The 15,219-nt window shown below is 37.1% G+C and overlaps 1 protein-coding gene across 8 annotated transcripts in view; it reads right to left on the reverse strand.

Moving 5' to 3' along the window:
- DMD (dystrophin) overlaps nt 1-15,219 on the reverse strand; it is a 2,125,071-nt gene that overhangs the window by 1,648,526 nt on the left and 461,326 nt on the right. For all 8 annotated transcript variants that reach the window (XM_074323908.1, XM_074323912.1, XM_074323913.1 and 5 more), the window contains exons 3-4: nt 7,131-7,223; nt 5,046-5,123 (exon numbers count right to left, since the gene is read on the reverse strand). In XM_074323908.1, coding sequence (XP_074180009.1) covers nt 5,046-5,123; nt 7,131-7,223 — 171 coding nt within the window. The remainder of the gene's footprint in view (nt 1-5,045; nt 5,124-7,130; nt 7,224-15,219) is intronic.

Raw genomic sequence — 15,219 nt, forward strand, 5'->3', positions numbered from 1 at the left:
AATAAAGAAAAGGCAGCCATATCCTGAAACTCCAGGTTCTGGAAAGTCTCTTTCACTACAGGACAAAGATATGAGAATGCATCTTGAGGTTAATAAATTATCTCATAAATCCCTTTTGGCCATACAAAGAAGCAGATCTGAGGGATGGGTTCGTTAATCCCTTTAAGGTGGGCAAACAGGACAAATCTGATAGATGAATTTCATTAGAAGGATCCAACCCCCTTCCCCAAGCAGACAAGGGAAGTTATAAAAGTAAGAACTTTTGCCTCAATCACTGGGCAACCCAGTCAGGAACCCTTCTCTTTCCGAGAGCTGCGACTCTTTACTCTTTACTTTTAATAAACTATCCTCTTTTATAACTCCTCACCTCTCCTTGGTCCATGCTTCCATTCTTCGGTTTCACGAGACACGATCCCGGCACAAAGAAAATATCCTACATCAACTATATTAGTCATAGGTTCTAATTTTATATATTTGCTTATCACATTTCATTAAACAATTTCTTCAGAAAATGCAGGGTGATCTATAGTCAAATTGAGAAATCAGCCATTGTTTGGTACTTGAGAGGTTATAAGGTCAGGTTTACTTTAATTTCATAGGTTCCTCTTAACTTTTTTTAAAAATTGAAGTATACATACAGAAAAGTGTACTTGAGTGTAAAGCTTGATAAACGTTCTCAAAGCAAATATTCTGTATAACAACCACCAGGTGAAAACATGGAATATTTTCAACACCTCAGAAGATTCATTTAAGCATTTTACTGCTTCACTCCTTCCAAAATGTACCTACCCTTCTGACTTCCCATGAAACCATTTTGCCTGTTTTGAAATTTAATTAAAAGAAATCATGTAACAGTGACCCTATACCTTCTATTTTTATATTTAAACTTCTCATGTAATTTGACAGTGGTTTGGTTTGGGACTTTTTGAACTCTTTTTTTCCTTTGCTCCTCTCCTGCCAGAACCTTAATAACTCTGTTTGCTATGCATTTACTCAGCACACCAACCAGTTTCAATGGTTCTGTTTACTTCTGTGCTGTGGAGTGCAGTGCCTGGCCCAGTGATTTGGGAGAGGTTTTTGCATCTGTATGGGATTCACTCCTGACCCTGGAGCTGACCAGCCTCTGGGAAGCACTTTTTCTCCCCCGGAGTTGCCTGGACAACTTCTCCTTCCTTTGTTCCATCACTCATCGCGTGCCTATGAAACCTTTTGGCAATATTAAGAGGGGGAAGGCAGTCTTAGTGACAGGGAGTCCATTGTCTTTCCTTAATGCTGGCATTTTGGAATAAAACCTGCTTTTCTTTCCACCAACCTGCGTCTCGAGTTTTAGCTTTCGTGTAGCAAGCAGCAAGACCTTTTGAATGGTAACAATCATAGTAGGTAAACTTTTGTGCCTCACTTCTTTTGCTGGAATCTCTTTGAGGAGATTGATCCATCTTGTGTATTGTGGGTAGCTATCACTTGTTCATTTTCATTGTTTTATAACATCATATCATGCAAATGAGACAGGTTAGTTAGCATGTTTTTAGGTAGCCAGGGAGGTCCCTGGTGGAATAAACAAAGGCAGCCATATCCTGAACTCCAGGTTTTGAAATCACTCCTTCCTCCAGTACAAAATGTAACAGTGCCTTGCGGTTAATCACAAAATTCCTTTTGGCCTGACAAACAAAGCAGATCTGATAGATAAGAGTGGGTTATTTTGCTAATCCCCTCAGGATGGGCAAACAGAACAAACCTGGTAGACAAATTTCATTAGAAGACACCAGTTCCCTTCTTCAAACAGTTCCCTTCAAACAGTTACCCTTCCCCAAGCAGGCAAGGAAAGGTATAAAAGTAAGAGCTTTTGCCTCAGTCACAGGGGCACCCCATTCGGGACCCTCTTCCCCTTGGAAGCTCTGATCCTTTGCTTTTAATAAACTATCCTCTTTTTTAAAACTCCTCGCCTCTCCCTTGGTCTGTGCTTCCATTCTTCAGTTTCACAAGACATGATCCTGACACTCACTCAAAAATCTCCCACATCACAAATATACCACAGTCATTTCCAGTTTGGGTTATTACAAATGAAGCTGCTATGAACATTTTCATATATATTTGGCAAACAGAAATGTATTTCTGTTAATGATATGCCTGAGAATGAAATTGTTGAGTTATAAGAATTATGCATTTTCACATTTAGCATATAATGCCAAACCATTTTCAATGGTTGTCTGAATTGCATTTCCACCAGTTGTGAGAATTCAAGTTAGCCCATATCTTCATTGCTGGCATTATTAGTCTTTTTAATTTCAGCCATTTTTCTAAGTTTGTATTAGCATCTCATTGCAGTTTTAATTTAAATTTCCCCAATTACTGCTGAGGTTGAACACTTTTTTTATATTATTCTTGGATTTTTGCACATCCTCTTTTGTGAAGTTCCTGTTCAACTTTTTTGCCCATTTTTTTCTATTCATTTTCTCATGATGTTAAGCATGAAATTAAAAAAACTATAAGGAAAAATCATAGGAGAGACCTCAAATATTCAACAGTATAGATTTAAATCAATGTTGATCATATTACAAACAGGATTTATGTGGAAATTAAGAAGATGAATACGGAAATACGAAGGATCAATACAACCAAGAAAATACTAAACAAGAAAAAAGTCGATGAACCTAGTCCACCAGATACCAGGATGCATTATAAAACTGCAGTAATCCATGTGGCATGATTTTTTGTGCAAGTATAGACAAATAGAGCAATGGAAGTGAGTTAAAGTCCAGAAATAGGACCACGTATGCATCGACAAAATTTTATGACACACCTGGTATTGGATGTAGGAGCCTGACTCAGAGAAACTATGCTATCCGGCAGCACATGACCTAATTCCTGGAACCGTCAGTTTGCCCTTAGAAGGTCACGTCTCTGATAAGTAAAGCCCCTTCCTCATTCCGCTCTCTCCTTCCTCATTCACTCCCCGCCCAGTTTACCCTAATCCATATAATCTTGTAGCTGCAATAAAAAATTTGAGGCTTGATCAGAACTTTGTCTTGCCTCCATTTCTTCGCGCCTCCTATTTTCTCTTTTCAGGGTGTCTCCCTTCGGTCCCTGTTGAATGCCCCGCTGGTCGGGGCAGACAGCAATAGGTAAGCAACATTCTTTTTAATAAATGGTGTTGTGTCAGTTAGATTCCAAATGAAAAAAAGAACCTAAATCTTAACCCATTCCTCATTCTGAATTCAATAATCAATTCCAGGTGAAATATAGATCCAAATTCAAATGGTAAGACAATAAAGCTTATTTAGATAACAACAAAATATAATATCATAATAACTTTGGGAAGGCAAATATTTTCACACAAAATTATAAAGCGAGCATTTATAAAAATGAACCACATCAAAATGAAGAACTTATCTTTATCGAAAGACACCACTGAATAATAATGAAATCAACAGAGATGGAAAATATAATGGCAATATAAAGGACTTATATCCAGAACACAGGAACAACTTTTAATTTTGATGAAGTTCAAGTTAACTTTTTTCTTTTTGAATCATGCCTTTGGTTTCACATCTAAGAAATATTTGGTTATCACAAAGATACAGAGATTTTCTTTTACGGTTTCTCTGTTTTGTTGCCAGGATTTCTTTTGTCCCTGTATTAAAAATTCTGAAATGAATAATTATAACATATAGAGGAAACCCACAGATTCATAATCAATAATCTATGCAAAAAATCCAAAGCTCTTATCAAACAAAATCCATGGCTACATTACTCTACTATTTTATAGGAGATCCAAGACCCCATTTTTTTAATCTGACATTTTCTTGGTGGGTAGAGATCAACTATCAAATAGATTGAATCTAATAATTCTTAGAATTTTCTGCTGTTTTCCTTGATTATATATTTTATAATGGAATAAGGGGAATTGATATCTAAAAATACATTTTCTTTGTGTGAACCCCCAGGATCTTCAAACAGTTTTCTTAATGTACGTGAAATTGATCTTTCAAAAGGTTCTGTCGGACTAAATACTGAGGCAAACATTCTATAGACCATCTTATTCTACCTGTAGAAAATTTGAAAGTGCAGTCAGTCACTTCAGAAAATAATAAAAATGCATAATATTTCTGTAATTTCCATAGTTTAATTATGACAATTAACCCAAATTCTGAAAATCAACCAAATGCTGCACAGCTTTTCCTTCCATTTCCCACGTGAACTGATCAACATTTGAGGGAGTACACATCATTACTTATCTATCACTGATTATGGTTATTTCAAGAGTATATGATCAATTTATTTGAATTTATCCCTGAAAGAGAGATGTAACTAGGAAGCTACTAAACGTGCCTGGTAAAGGTATTGGTCGATTAGAAAGACTGTGGGAAGCTAATAAGAAAGGAGAACTGCCTCCAATGCCATGACAGAGGGGAAGAATCTCAATGTCACTCTGAAGAGACAAGAACTCCTTTAATCTCCACACTTATTTAGCTATAATTGTTGACTTTTTGTAAAACCACACATACATTTTTATCTAAATTTAATCAAACATAGATGAACGGAAAACAAATTTGCAGTTCTTACTATGAGTTGAAATAGTGGTTTTTCTCTGTAACTTTCATACTTGGATATGGCGTCTAATAAATGTTGGCTGAATTCAAACAAACTATCATTATGTTTGAACACACTTTATACATGATATATATATATATATATATCGCTTAGTAAAAGCCATTTGTTGCACAAAACACTGCTAAAAAGGAACTGAGATCACGATTTGTCCACCAAATATAACTGCATTGAGTAAAACCAGAACACAACATGGAGTTGCCTATCCAGTCTCGGCCATGCCTTTCTCTGCCTCCTGTGGCTGCATGCATTGACTTCCTGAATCACATTAACCATAAGCAGACACACATGAACTAGAACATGTGCTCTTCATAATAACTGCTTTGATTTATAAGAGAACTTGAGGTGCTTTGCTCCGCACTTGGGGTCAAAGGCCTCACTCAGACATCAAGCCTGCTATCTCACGGTACCCAGATTCTGTCCAGGGCTCCACTTACATTATTTTTCTGCAAGACCCTCAGTGCCTTGTTGACATTGTTCAGGGCATGAACTCTTGTGGATCCTTTTTCTTTTGGCTGAAAACAAAATGAAACAATGTTTACTGCCCAGAAGAGAGACTGACAATCGACTACAAATGGAATAGTTTATACATTTCACTTCTAAGTTTGAATATTTTAAATGAACACAAGCTGTGAAGTATTAATATAATGAATTTAAGTGCTTTGGGCTAATTGTCCTTGTCATAGGACTTTCATAACGTGAATTGGACATTCCTCAAGAAAAATGATAGCATTTTTGTTTTCTTTACAAAAGCTATTTAGGTTATGAACTCTTCATTCTATAGCCCAATGGGGGTTACTGCATGACCACAGAGAGAAACATCAGCATGCATAAGGACATTTGTTAATAAAATAGATAAGTGAGTTAGTTTCTATACTTTTTAGGAAAGTGTAAAAGAGATTTGGGCCTAGCAAAGTTATATAATGCCAAATAGGATTAAAGGAAACAATTTCTGTGAATATTATCTTTTTTTTTTTTAAGATTTTATTGGGGAAAGGGAACAGGACTTTATTGGGGAACAGTGTGCACCTCCAGGACTTCCCTCCAAGTCAAGTTGCTGTCCCCTCAGTCTCAGCCGCGGAGGGCGCAGCTCAGCTCCAGGTCCAGCCGCCGTTTTCTAGTTGCAGGGGGGCACAGGCCACCATCCCTTGCGGGAGTCGAAACCAGCAACCTTGTGGTTGAGAGGACACACTCTAACCAACTGAGCCATCCAGGAGCTCAGCGGCAGCTCAGCTCAAGGCGCCTCGTTCAATCTTAGTTGCAGGGGCAGAGGCCACCATCCCTTGAGGGACTGGAGGAACCAAACCAGCAACCTTGTGGTCGAGAGCCCACCAGCCCACGTGGGAATCGAACCGGCAGCCCCCGGCGCCAGGAGCAGGGAGCTCCAACCACCGGAGCCAACGGGCCCGCCCTGTGAATATTATCTTAATTCTCCTCGTCACTGAAGCTCAGACCTCAGTCATCTTTCATATTCTAACCCTCACTGTCAATCACAAAAGTCATATCTTGTCCTTTAATTTTTAAAATAATGTTTGCATAATTCATTACAATATATGAATTAATTAGTTCATTCAGTTATAGAGTTTTAGAAAGTCTACTATTATGATGCCTGCTGTATTTACTCCTAAAATGAGATCTACCCTCTTAATCAATTTTTAAGTGCAAAATAAGGTATTGCTAACTATAGGCACAATGTTTATAGCCATTCTCTGGAACTTATTCAAGTTGCATAACTGAAACTTTATATGATGAGATATTTTCCATATTTCATGTTAAATGTTCTTAGCACAATAAAAAATAAAGTAAACTTAAAAGGTCATTATGCGGGCCCGGCCCAGTGGCTCAGGCGGTTAGAGCTCTATGCTCCTAACTCTGAAGGCTGCCGGTTTGATTCCCACATGGGCCAGTGGGCTCTCAACCACAAGATTTCCAGTTCGATTCCTTGAGTCCCACAAGGGATGGTGGGCTGCGCCCCCTGCAACTAGCAACGGCAACTGGACCTGGAGCTGAGCTGCGCCCTCCACAAATAAGACTGAAAGGACAACTTGAAGCTGCATGGTACCCTCCACAACCAAGATTGAAAGGACAACAACTTGACTTGTAAAAAAAAAAAAAAAGTCCTGGAAGTACACACTGTTCCCCAATAAAGTCCTGTTCCCTTCCCCCAATAAAAAAAAAACTTAAAAATAAAATAAAAATAAAAGGTCATTATGCATAAAAGCCTTTATGAAAATACATTCAATAACAAAGATACCACATATTGAAAGCGAGTATCTATTAATTGACATAAATTATATACTGAATATTTTCACTTTCTTGTTCTGCATGATAGACTATGTCAAAACAAAAATAATATTGTGCGACTGTTTTATTCAGGAATAGGTCCTATACTGCTAGTTAAATAGGTAATTGGTAAATTAGTGAATTTTACTAAGATCTCATAATAGTGCTATGCTGAGTTTGTTTCTGGTCTGAAATTCTCCCAAGGTCAATGTGAACTTTTTTATAAATAAGTCACGTACCAGTTTTTGCCCTGTCAGGCCTTCGAGAAGGTCTAGGAGGCGTCTCCCATCCTGCAGGTCACTGAAGAGGTTCTCTATGTGCTGCTTCCCAAACTGAAATATGAAATATACCCAGTTAAACAAAGCACGCTTCCAGTGATCCATTTCTATGGTTATTCCTTTGAAAATTTAAAGCTATGTTTAAGAATATTTAATGTATGTAATTCTTGCTTGTTTTTCTTTTCTTTTCTTTTCTTTTTCTTTTTTTTAAGGAGGGTACAGCTCACAGTGGCCTATGCAGGGATAGAACCAGCAACCTTGGTGTTATCAGCACCAGGTTCTAACCAACTGAGCTAACCGCCACCCCTGTATCTAACCCTTTATCTGCCAAGGGTGATGGATGAAAAGAGAATCTCCAAGTAAAAAAACAAACAAACAACAAAAAAAAAACCCAATATACGATCTTTACAATGTCAAATCTATTACATTTTTTAGTGTTGGATTTCTGTAGCTTAATTGATCAATGTTTTTCAATGAGGTTTCTATGAAGGAGAGAAAAGATGTTTAAAATATCAGGCAGTTGGGCATGGGGGAAGTAAACACAGAAAGAAACAAAGACATTATACAATTTGCCCTGGATAGGTGTGTAAAATTTAACTGTTTTGTGTATTTGGAAATATAATATGTAATCATAGAGGTTTCACCATCTTTCATCCATAAAACAAGTTTTCTCTGCATAGGTATTTTGCATGCTGCCTCCGAATGATACATTCTCATATAACATGGTTCAAATTTTAGAAAGTTCTGATTTACATTGAGTTGAAATTGGCCAGTGAAAGCTTTTCATTTTTTTTCTTCAGTTCCCTACTTGGGAATTTTATTGAGAAAAAATAATAGCCACTAATAACACGTAACATTTTGAAGTATAATAACTATTCATGAGAAACACTCCACTAAACAAGCGGATCTTATAATCATTGTGACATTTCTGTGAGGTTACCATTAATATACTCATCTTACAGATGAAACAAAGAGGTAAAACATGTGGCTCTTTGTCATAAGACTAGAAGGTGGTCAAGCCAGGATTCTAACACTGATCTGTCTAACTCTTGAGTCCTTGTTCTTTCTATTTTATCTCGCTGCTTCATTAGCCATTTCCTCCTTCCATCTGATTATCTTTCAAATATTTTATTTCTTCTGCCATGCCCCCAAATATTTTCTTTTTCTAGTTTAAAACTTACAATCCCTTCATATGAAATCATTCACAACTCTTCCATCACCCATGTTATCTAGAAAGCCCTAATTTGTCAGCGACAAATATTTACTGAGCACCAATGAACCTGAGCTTGGTACTAGAGTACATGCTGGTAAATCAGACAGACATAACCCCAACTCTTGTGGATCTTCGTGTGCAGCAGGGAAAAGAAATAGTACTAAAAGGTAATACTACACAGAAACAGAAAAAGGGACCCAGGAGTACATAACTGTGAGAACTTCTATAGTCTGAGGATCAGGAAATACATTCTCCAAAATATCAGGTGATGGTCTAACATTAGCCTTTGAGTGATTGGGCTCTTTTCATCCACTCCTTTGATCAAATACAAACATTGCATCTCATACAGGTCAGGAAAATGGAGAAGAGCCCTGGTTGGTTTCCAGGTAAAAGGCAAACCTGAAGCTTCCAAGATTGAAGACACAGGATTCGGGCTCTCCCTACAACCAAGTAGCCATATTTATAACAAGTCCAGTCAATGTCTAGGTATTTAACTTAATGAGAACACTCGACCCTGGCAAAAAAATCCACCAGCCCCTCTCTGCCCACCTTTGGGAATCAAGCCACATATGTGCTTTGACAAAGATAACTACAAGGTATTCTTTTGAAATTCTACTCAAATAGTTCTGCTTAAAACTCCACGGCTAAAAGAAAACAACGGAACACACTAACAGGCTGGAATTTTTTAAAAGGATCTTTACTACCTATAATGTACAAGTAAATCTTAAAACAACAATGCCATTTTCATGAAAATTTAAGGAAAGCTTTCTACTAATAAGTAAAGGAAATGAATGTATGTCTTATAATAATTCTGTCAAGAATTTCATATATAACCTGGAATAACTTGGCATTTGGGAGTAATATTAAGGTTTTATTTCCACATTGGTTGAAGGTCTATAATGCTTTGAAAATGCTGTTTTGGTTTTTCACTTTTTCAAGAGCAAATTTTTACAGATGCTCTTGAGAAGTGTGTGGCTTTGAAACTTATTGACAAAAAGAATATTGCACACTGAGATGTGTCAAGTTTTGAAGAAAATAAAAGTAGCTGACAGAGATACTTGTTCTTATTAAAAAATATATGTCTAGATAGCTGATAGATGGATAGATAGATAGATAGATAGATAGATAGATAGATAGATAGACAGATAGAAGGTTGTGGGTGGCAAAATGTTCATTCAAGAAAAAGAGCAGAGACAGGGAAAGAGGTAAATTTTCGGGTACAAGAAAAAGCTCGCACCCCAAGGCCATAGGGATCATCAAGCATCCAAGACACGAGGACTAGAAAGCTTATGCTTTTGGGAGAGGAGTCTAAAAAAAGATCATTAACGCAAACAGGATCTTGCTTTAATCCAAACTCATACACACAGACCCAGTATTTTATAATTCTCCCTTTGAAACTGGAATCAAACAAAATGGAGAGGGAGTAAAGGATTGCAGGCTAGTCAGAGGCCTCCAGGCACATCTAGTTGGAGGACATAAAAAACAGAGGTGACAGAGAAAAAGACAGTTCCTGGTATCATAGATAACTTTGAAAACTCACAGAATCAATGATATATTCAAGTATCACAATTGAAATCCAATTTCTACTTGTTATATCCACGACATTCTCTAGTAGAGTGCTTCTCAGAATGTTCCACCCAGGCATCCTTCCAGCAGATGAGATTGAATGAATTTATCCCAGAGTCTAGCAGCATAAATTACACAGTGACTACAGGTTCAAAATGTCTATGAAAGCACATGTTTTAAGTTAAGAATTCATGGAGATTGTGCATTCTTCTCTTAATATATGTCAGTTTTAACTTAAAAGTAATTTCAAGTACTTTTGAGTGAAATTTCTCCTATGGTCTAATTAAAATGAAACTAATGCTTAATGAAATGTCCAGTATTTAGCTTGCAACTTTGTGTAACTTGAGGTGCTCAGTCTTATTCCTGCTATACTATGAATATCCTAGGGATAGCAAACATCTCATTTCTCTTGGCTTGTTTTCCTGTCTTTCCTAGATTCAACTCCTCATTCCACAGCATTATATATATGAGTACACGTTTCAGAGGCAGAAATAGCTGACTTGCAAACTCGTCTCCTGTTCATTTAGCTGTGCTGTCTCAGGCAAATGACTTACCCTTTCTGAGCTACAATTTACTCTTTAGTAAAATAGGGACTGAAATAACACCATGTCAGAGCACTCTACTGAGGATGAAATGAAACAGAGCAGGTGTGTTGTACCAACTTGTTCATAGTGGGCACTCAATAAATATGGATGGTTTTTATGTTTTCTTCTATTATTCCTTGCCTTCTCTTTCTTTGACCAAAATCCACAAGTAAGTACAATTATAGTACAATATTGAATCTACCACAAAGTACAGAGATCACATACAATGTGTTCTGTTTTTCTCATAGTTTGGTACCCATGTAAGAGTGAAAGTCAGGGAAGGAAGATGTCACTCCACATTCAGTTACTAATACCGATCATTGTGGATGGCACAGGGGAAATACTCAGAAGCTTCAAGTGCTTTTTCATTTTTCTTGTTATTTTGGCTATTTTTAATGAAATCTTCTTTTATTTTCCTCCCTTTTCATCTTCCACAACCACATGTCTTTTTGTTGCAAGTGACATTTTATGTCATGAGAACAGTAATATTTCCTTAAAATCCCCTATCAGTAATGGCTTTCTTTTCAAGTATGTGAAAATTATTTTGTAAAACACACAAAACATTACACCCTCTTCGGGCCATATAACCCTGTGGCTCTCTGTCTTCAATCCTTTCATGACTAATATTTTCTTTAAACAGTGAACTTTTGATATTACTCAGAAGTTTCCTGCATTCACTAATATATTGGCTTCTTCCTTGCTAACCCAAATAACAAGATGAAAGGATCATAAAATGAGAAAACAATCCTTCCAGATCACTGTCAGTATGATATAAAGAAATAGAGAATTTCTTTATATCTTTATATACACAATGTTCAAAAAGAAAGTCGGGCACATTGATTGGTAAGTGGCATAAACAAAGTTAAAAAAAAATTGAAAATGGGACAGAAATGCATTTGTAAAAATATTTAAATAGCTTCTGACTCCTCAGAGTTATGTCAATATTCTAAGCTGAAAAAAACAGAGAGATCAATACAATGTTCCATAGAAGGTAAAGAGCACAGGAATAATTTAGCATGGTCTTCTGGTTACAGAAAGGTCAGGCTTTAGATATCTCTGTTGCTCAGAAAGTCCACACACTTCTCTGTGATTACAAATCTTTACATACTAGAAACACCAAAAGCCCTAGAAACACCAAAAAGGAGGCCAAAATTGATTCAATACTTGTTGGTGAATACTGGTGACCAGCTCCCATAAAAATAACACAATCCATTGTAATAAAAATAGGCAGTTTTCATATAATCGTTTTATTTTTTAAATTAAATTATTTGGGGTGACAAATGCTAGTAAAATTACACAGGTTTCAAGGGCATGTTTCTATAATACATCATCTATATATCACATTGTGTGCTCACCATCCAGAGTCAGCTCTCCTTCCATCACCATATATTTGACTCCCTTTACCCTCCTCTACCATTTCCCCTCCCTCCTTACCCTCTGATAACCATTAAATTATTGTCTGTGTCTATGACTTTTTGCTTATTTGTTTGTTTTGTGCCTTTGTTGCTTTCAGTTTTATATCCCACATATGAGTGAAGTCATATATTTCTCAACGTTTTCTGTCTGACTTATTTCAGTTAGCATAATAATCTCAAGATCCATCCATGTTGTAACAAAGAGCAGTATTTCATCTTTTCTTATGCAGAGTAGTATTCCATTGTGTATATATACCACATCTTCTTTATTCAATCATCGACCAAAGGACACTTTGCTTGTTTCCATGTCTTGGCCACCATAAATAAAGCTGCAATGAACATTGGAGCACATGTATTTTTATGGATAAATGTTTTCAGATTTTTGGGGTAGATACCCAGGAGAGGGATTGCTGGGTCATATGGTAATTCTATTTGTAATTTTTTTAGGAACCTCCACACTGCCTTCCATAGCGGCTGCACCAGTCTGCATTCCCACCAAGAGTGTATGAGGGTTCCTTTTTCTCCACAGCCTCTCCAACACTTGTTATTATTTGTCTTGTTGATGATAGTCATTCTAACTGATGTGAGGTGATATCTCATTGTGGTTTTGATTTGCATTCCCTAATAGCTAGTGAAGTTGAGCATTTTTTCATATATCCGTTGACCATTTGCATGTCTTCTTAGGAAAAGTGTCTGTTCATGTCCTCTGTCAATTTTTTAACTGTATTCTTTGGTTTTTCTTGTTGTTGAGTTGTACAAGTTCTTCATATATTTTGGATGTTAGACTCTTATCAGAGGCATTGTTTGCAAATATCTACTCATATTCAGTTGGTTGCCTCTTGTTTTGTTCATGGCTTCTTTTGCTTGGCAGAAGCTTTTTAGTTTAGTTAGGGAATTAGTCCCATTCGTTTATTTTAGCTTTCACTTCCCTTGCCTTTGAGGTCAAATTCATAAAAATTCTCTTTGAACCCAAGGTCCATAATGTTGTCACGCAGCAGCCTACCCATCTGTCCCTTGTACCTACCCTTAAAGAAAGGAGAGTCTGTGAGACGGATCCTTTCAGGGACTTTGCTTCACCTTTGTGCTTATACCTTATGTCTCCCTGTTTGGCCCCAAAGGATGGCTGTTTAGTCAATGACGGGTAAGATTCCTCAAGGAAGGAACAACCTAAGCCAGGCACAGTCACATAGGGGCCATCTGGACAACTCACTGGTTTGACAGAGGTGGGCACAGACCCCCATCTTCCCCCAGCTAAGGAGAGCTTCTGCCTCTGTGGCTGTATTCCTTCCCACAACCTGCTTGGGAAGAGATTCAATGATGTGATAACATCAGTTCTCCATCTAATCTTATCAGTAAGTTTCAGCATAAAGGATTTGTCCCTTGGGGAGGTACATACAACAATTACTAAGACATCTTGGGACTTTCTGTTCCAGCCGCCTACAGGCAAGGGTGATTGGTTTAAATCAGTTTCCAAGTATAATGCATGAAATTCACAGACCATGGAGAAAACAATGTTACTTCCTTGTGTGTACATCAATAAAAGCCACAAGGTGGCCTGTTTTGGGGCTCTCAGTCCTTTGAGTTTGTGAGACCCTTGACCCCTAGTGCATAAATCTCTTGACTTCTGTTTCTTTCTTAACCCTTCACTGCCCCTTCTTGTTCTCTCACTGCCCGTGTTGCACTGGAGGCGACACCATAAGTTTAGTATGTATGCTTTCTTCTATGAAGTTTATTGTTTCAGGTCTATGTTTAGGTCTTTGATCCATTTTGAGTTAATTTTGGTGTATCGCGACAGATAGCAGTCTAGTTTCATTCTTTTACACGTGGTTTTCCAATTCTCTCAGCACTGCTTACTGAAGAGGCCTTCTTTTCTCCATTGTATGTTTTTGGCTCAACGTTCAGGAACAAGATTAGGGTTGCCTCTATCACTACTGTTGTTCAGCATAATATTAGAGGTCCTTGCCAGAGCAATCAGGCAAGAAAAAGAAATCAAAGGCATCCAAATTGGGAATGAAGACGTTAAATTGTCCCTTTTTGAAGATGACATGATTCTTTATATAGAATACCCTAAAGACTCCACCAAAAAGCTATTAGAAGCAATAAACGACTACAGTAGAGTTGCTGGCTACAAACTCAATATACAAAAAACCCCACAGCATCCCTATACACCAACAACAAAATTTCATAAAAAGAAATGGCAACAAAAACCACAATTCCTTTTGCAATTACAACAAAAATAATAAAAGACCTAGGAATATACTTAACAAAGGATGTGAAGGACCTATACACTGAAAACTGTAAGACACATTTAAAAGAAATTGAAGAAGACACAAGAGAAATGGAAAGATGAATCTGTGTTGATGGATTGGAAGAATAAACAGAGTTAAAATGGCCATATTACCCAAAACAATATACAGATTTAATGCAATTCCCATGAAAACCCCAATAGTATTTTTTAAGGAAATAGAACCAAAAAAAAATCATCAGATTTGTATGGAACCACAAAAGACCCTGAATAGCCAAAGCAATCCTAAAAAAAAAAAGCAAGGCTGGAGGTATCACACTCCCTGACTTCAGCTTGTACTACAGGGCAACAATAATAAAAAACAGCATGGTATTGACAGAAAAACAGACACACAGACCAATGGAATAGAATAGAAAACTCAGAAACAAACCCACATATATATGGGCAGATAATTTTCAACACAGATGAATGTTGTTTTAAGTAAGGGTTGTAAGAAGTATTTCATAAGAAAATTTTATTGAGGTATATATAATACACATAACAGGAAAGTACACATATCTTAAGTGTTAGCTTAAAGAATCTTCACAAACTGAACACATTTATATTATCTATACCAGATAGAGGAACAGAATATGAGCATCCTAGGAGCTCCCTCTCATACCCCCTTCTGTGTACGAGCTCCTTCAAGGACGACCACTTTACTGACTTTTAATATTATAGATTAGTTTTGCCTTGAAGGGAGTCTCTTAAAAACAGAAGAATAATGCTGGTTTAGTATTTCACTTTAGGAAACTGAGGAAAGAGATGAGGTTTAAGCAGAGAGAATTTGGAAAGAAAAAAAGTTGCATTGATGAAATATGTTTTACAAAGCCCAGGGAAGTAGTGTAATACTGGGGATATTTTCTCTGTACCCAGAATGCTTTGGTTCAAATTCCAGCTCTGCCATAGTTCAGCTGTGTGATATGGAGCAAGTGGCTTAACCTTTCTGTGCCTTACTTTTTTCATTTATAAAATGAAGATGTGCTAT

This window comes from Rhinolophus sinicus, chromosome X (genome assembly GCF_036562045.2).
Source record: "Rhinolophus sinicus isolate RSC01 chromosome X, ASM3656204v1, whole genome shotgun sequence".
Lineage (NCBI taxonomy): Eukaryota > Metazoa > Chordata > Mammalia > Chiroptera > Rhinolophidae > Rhinolophus > Rhinolophus sinicus.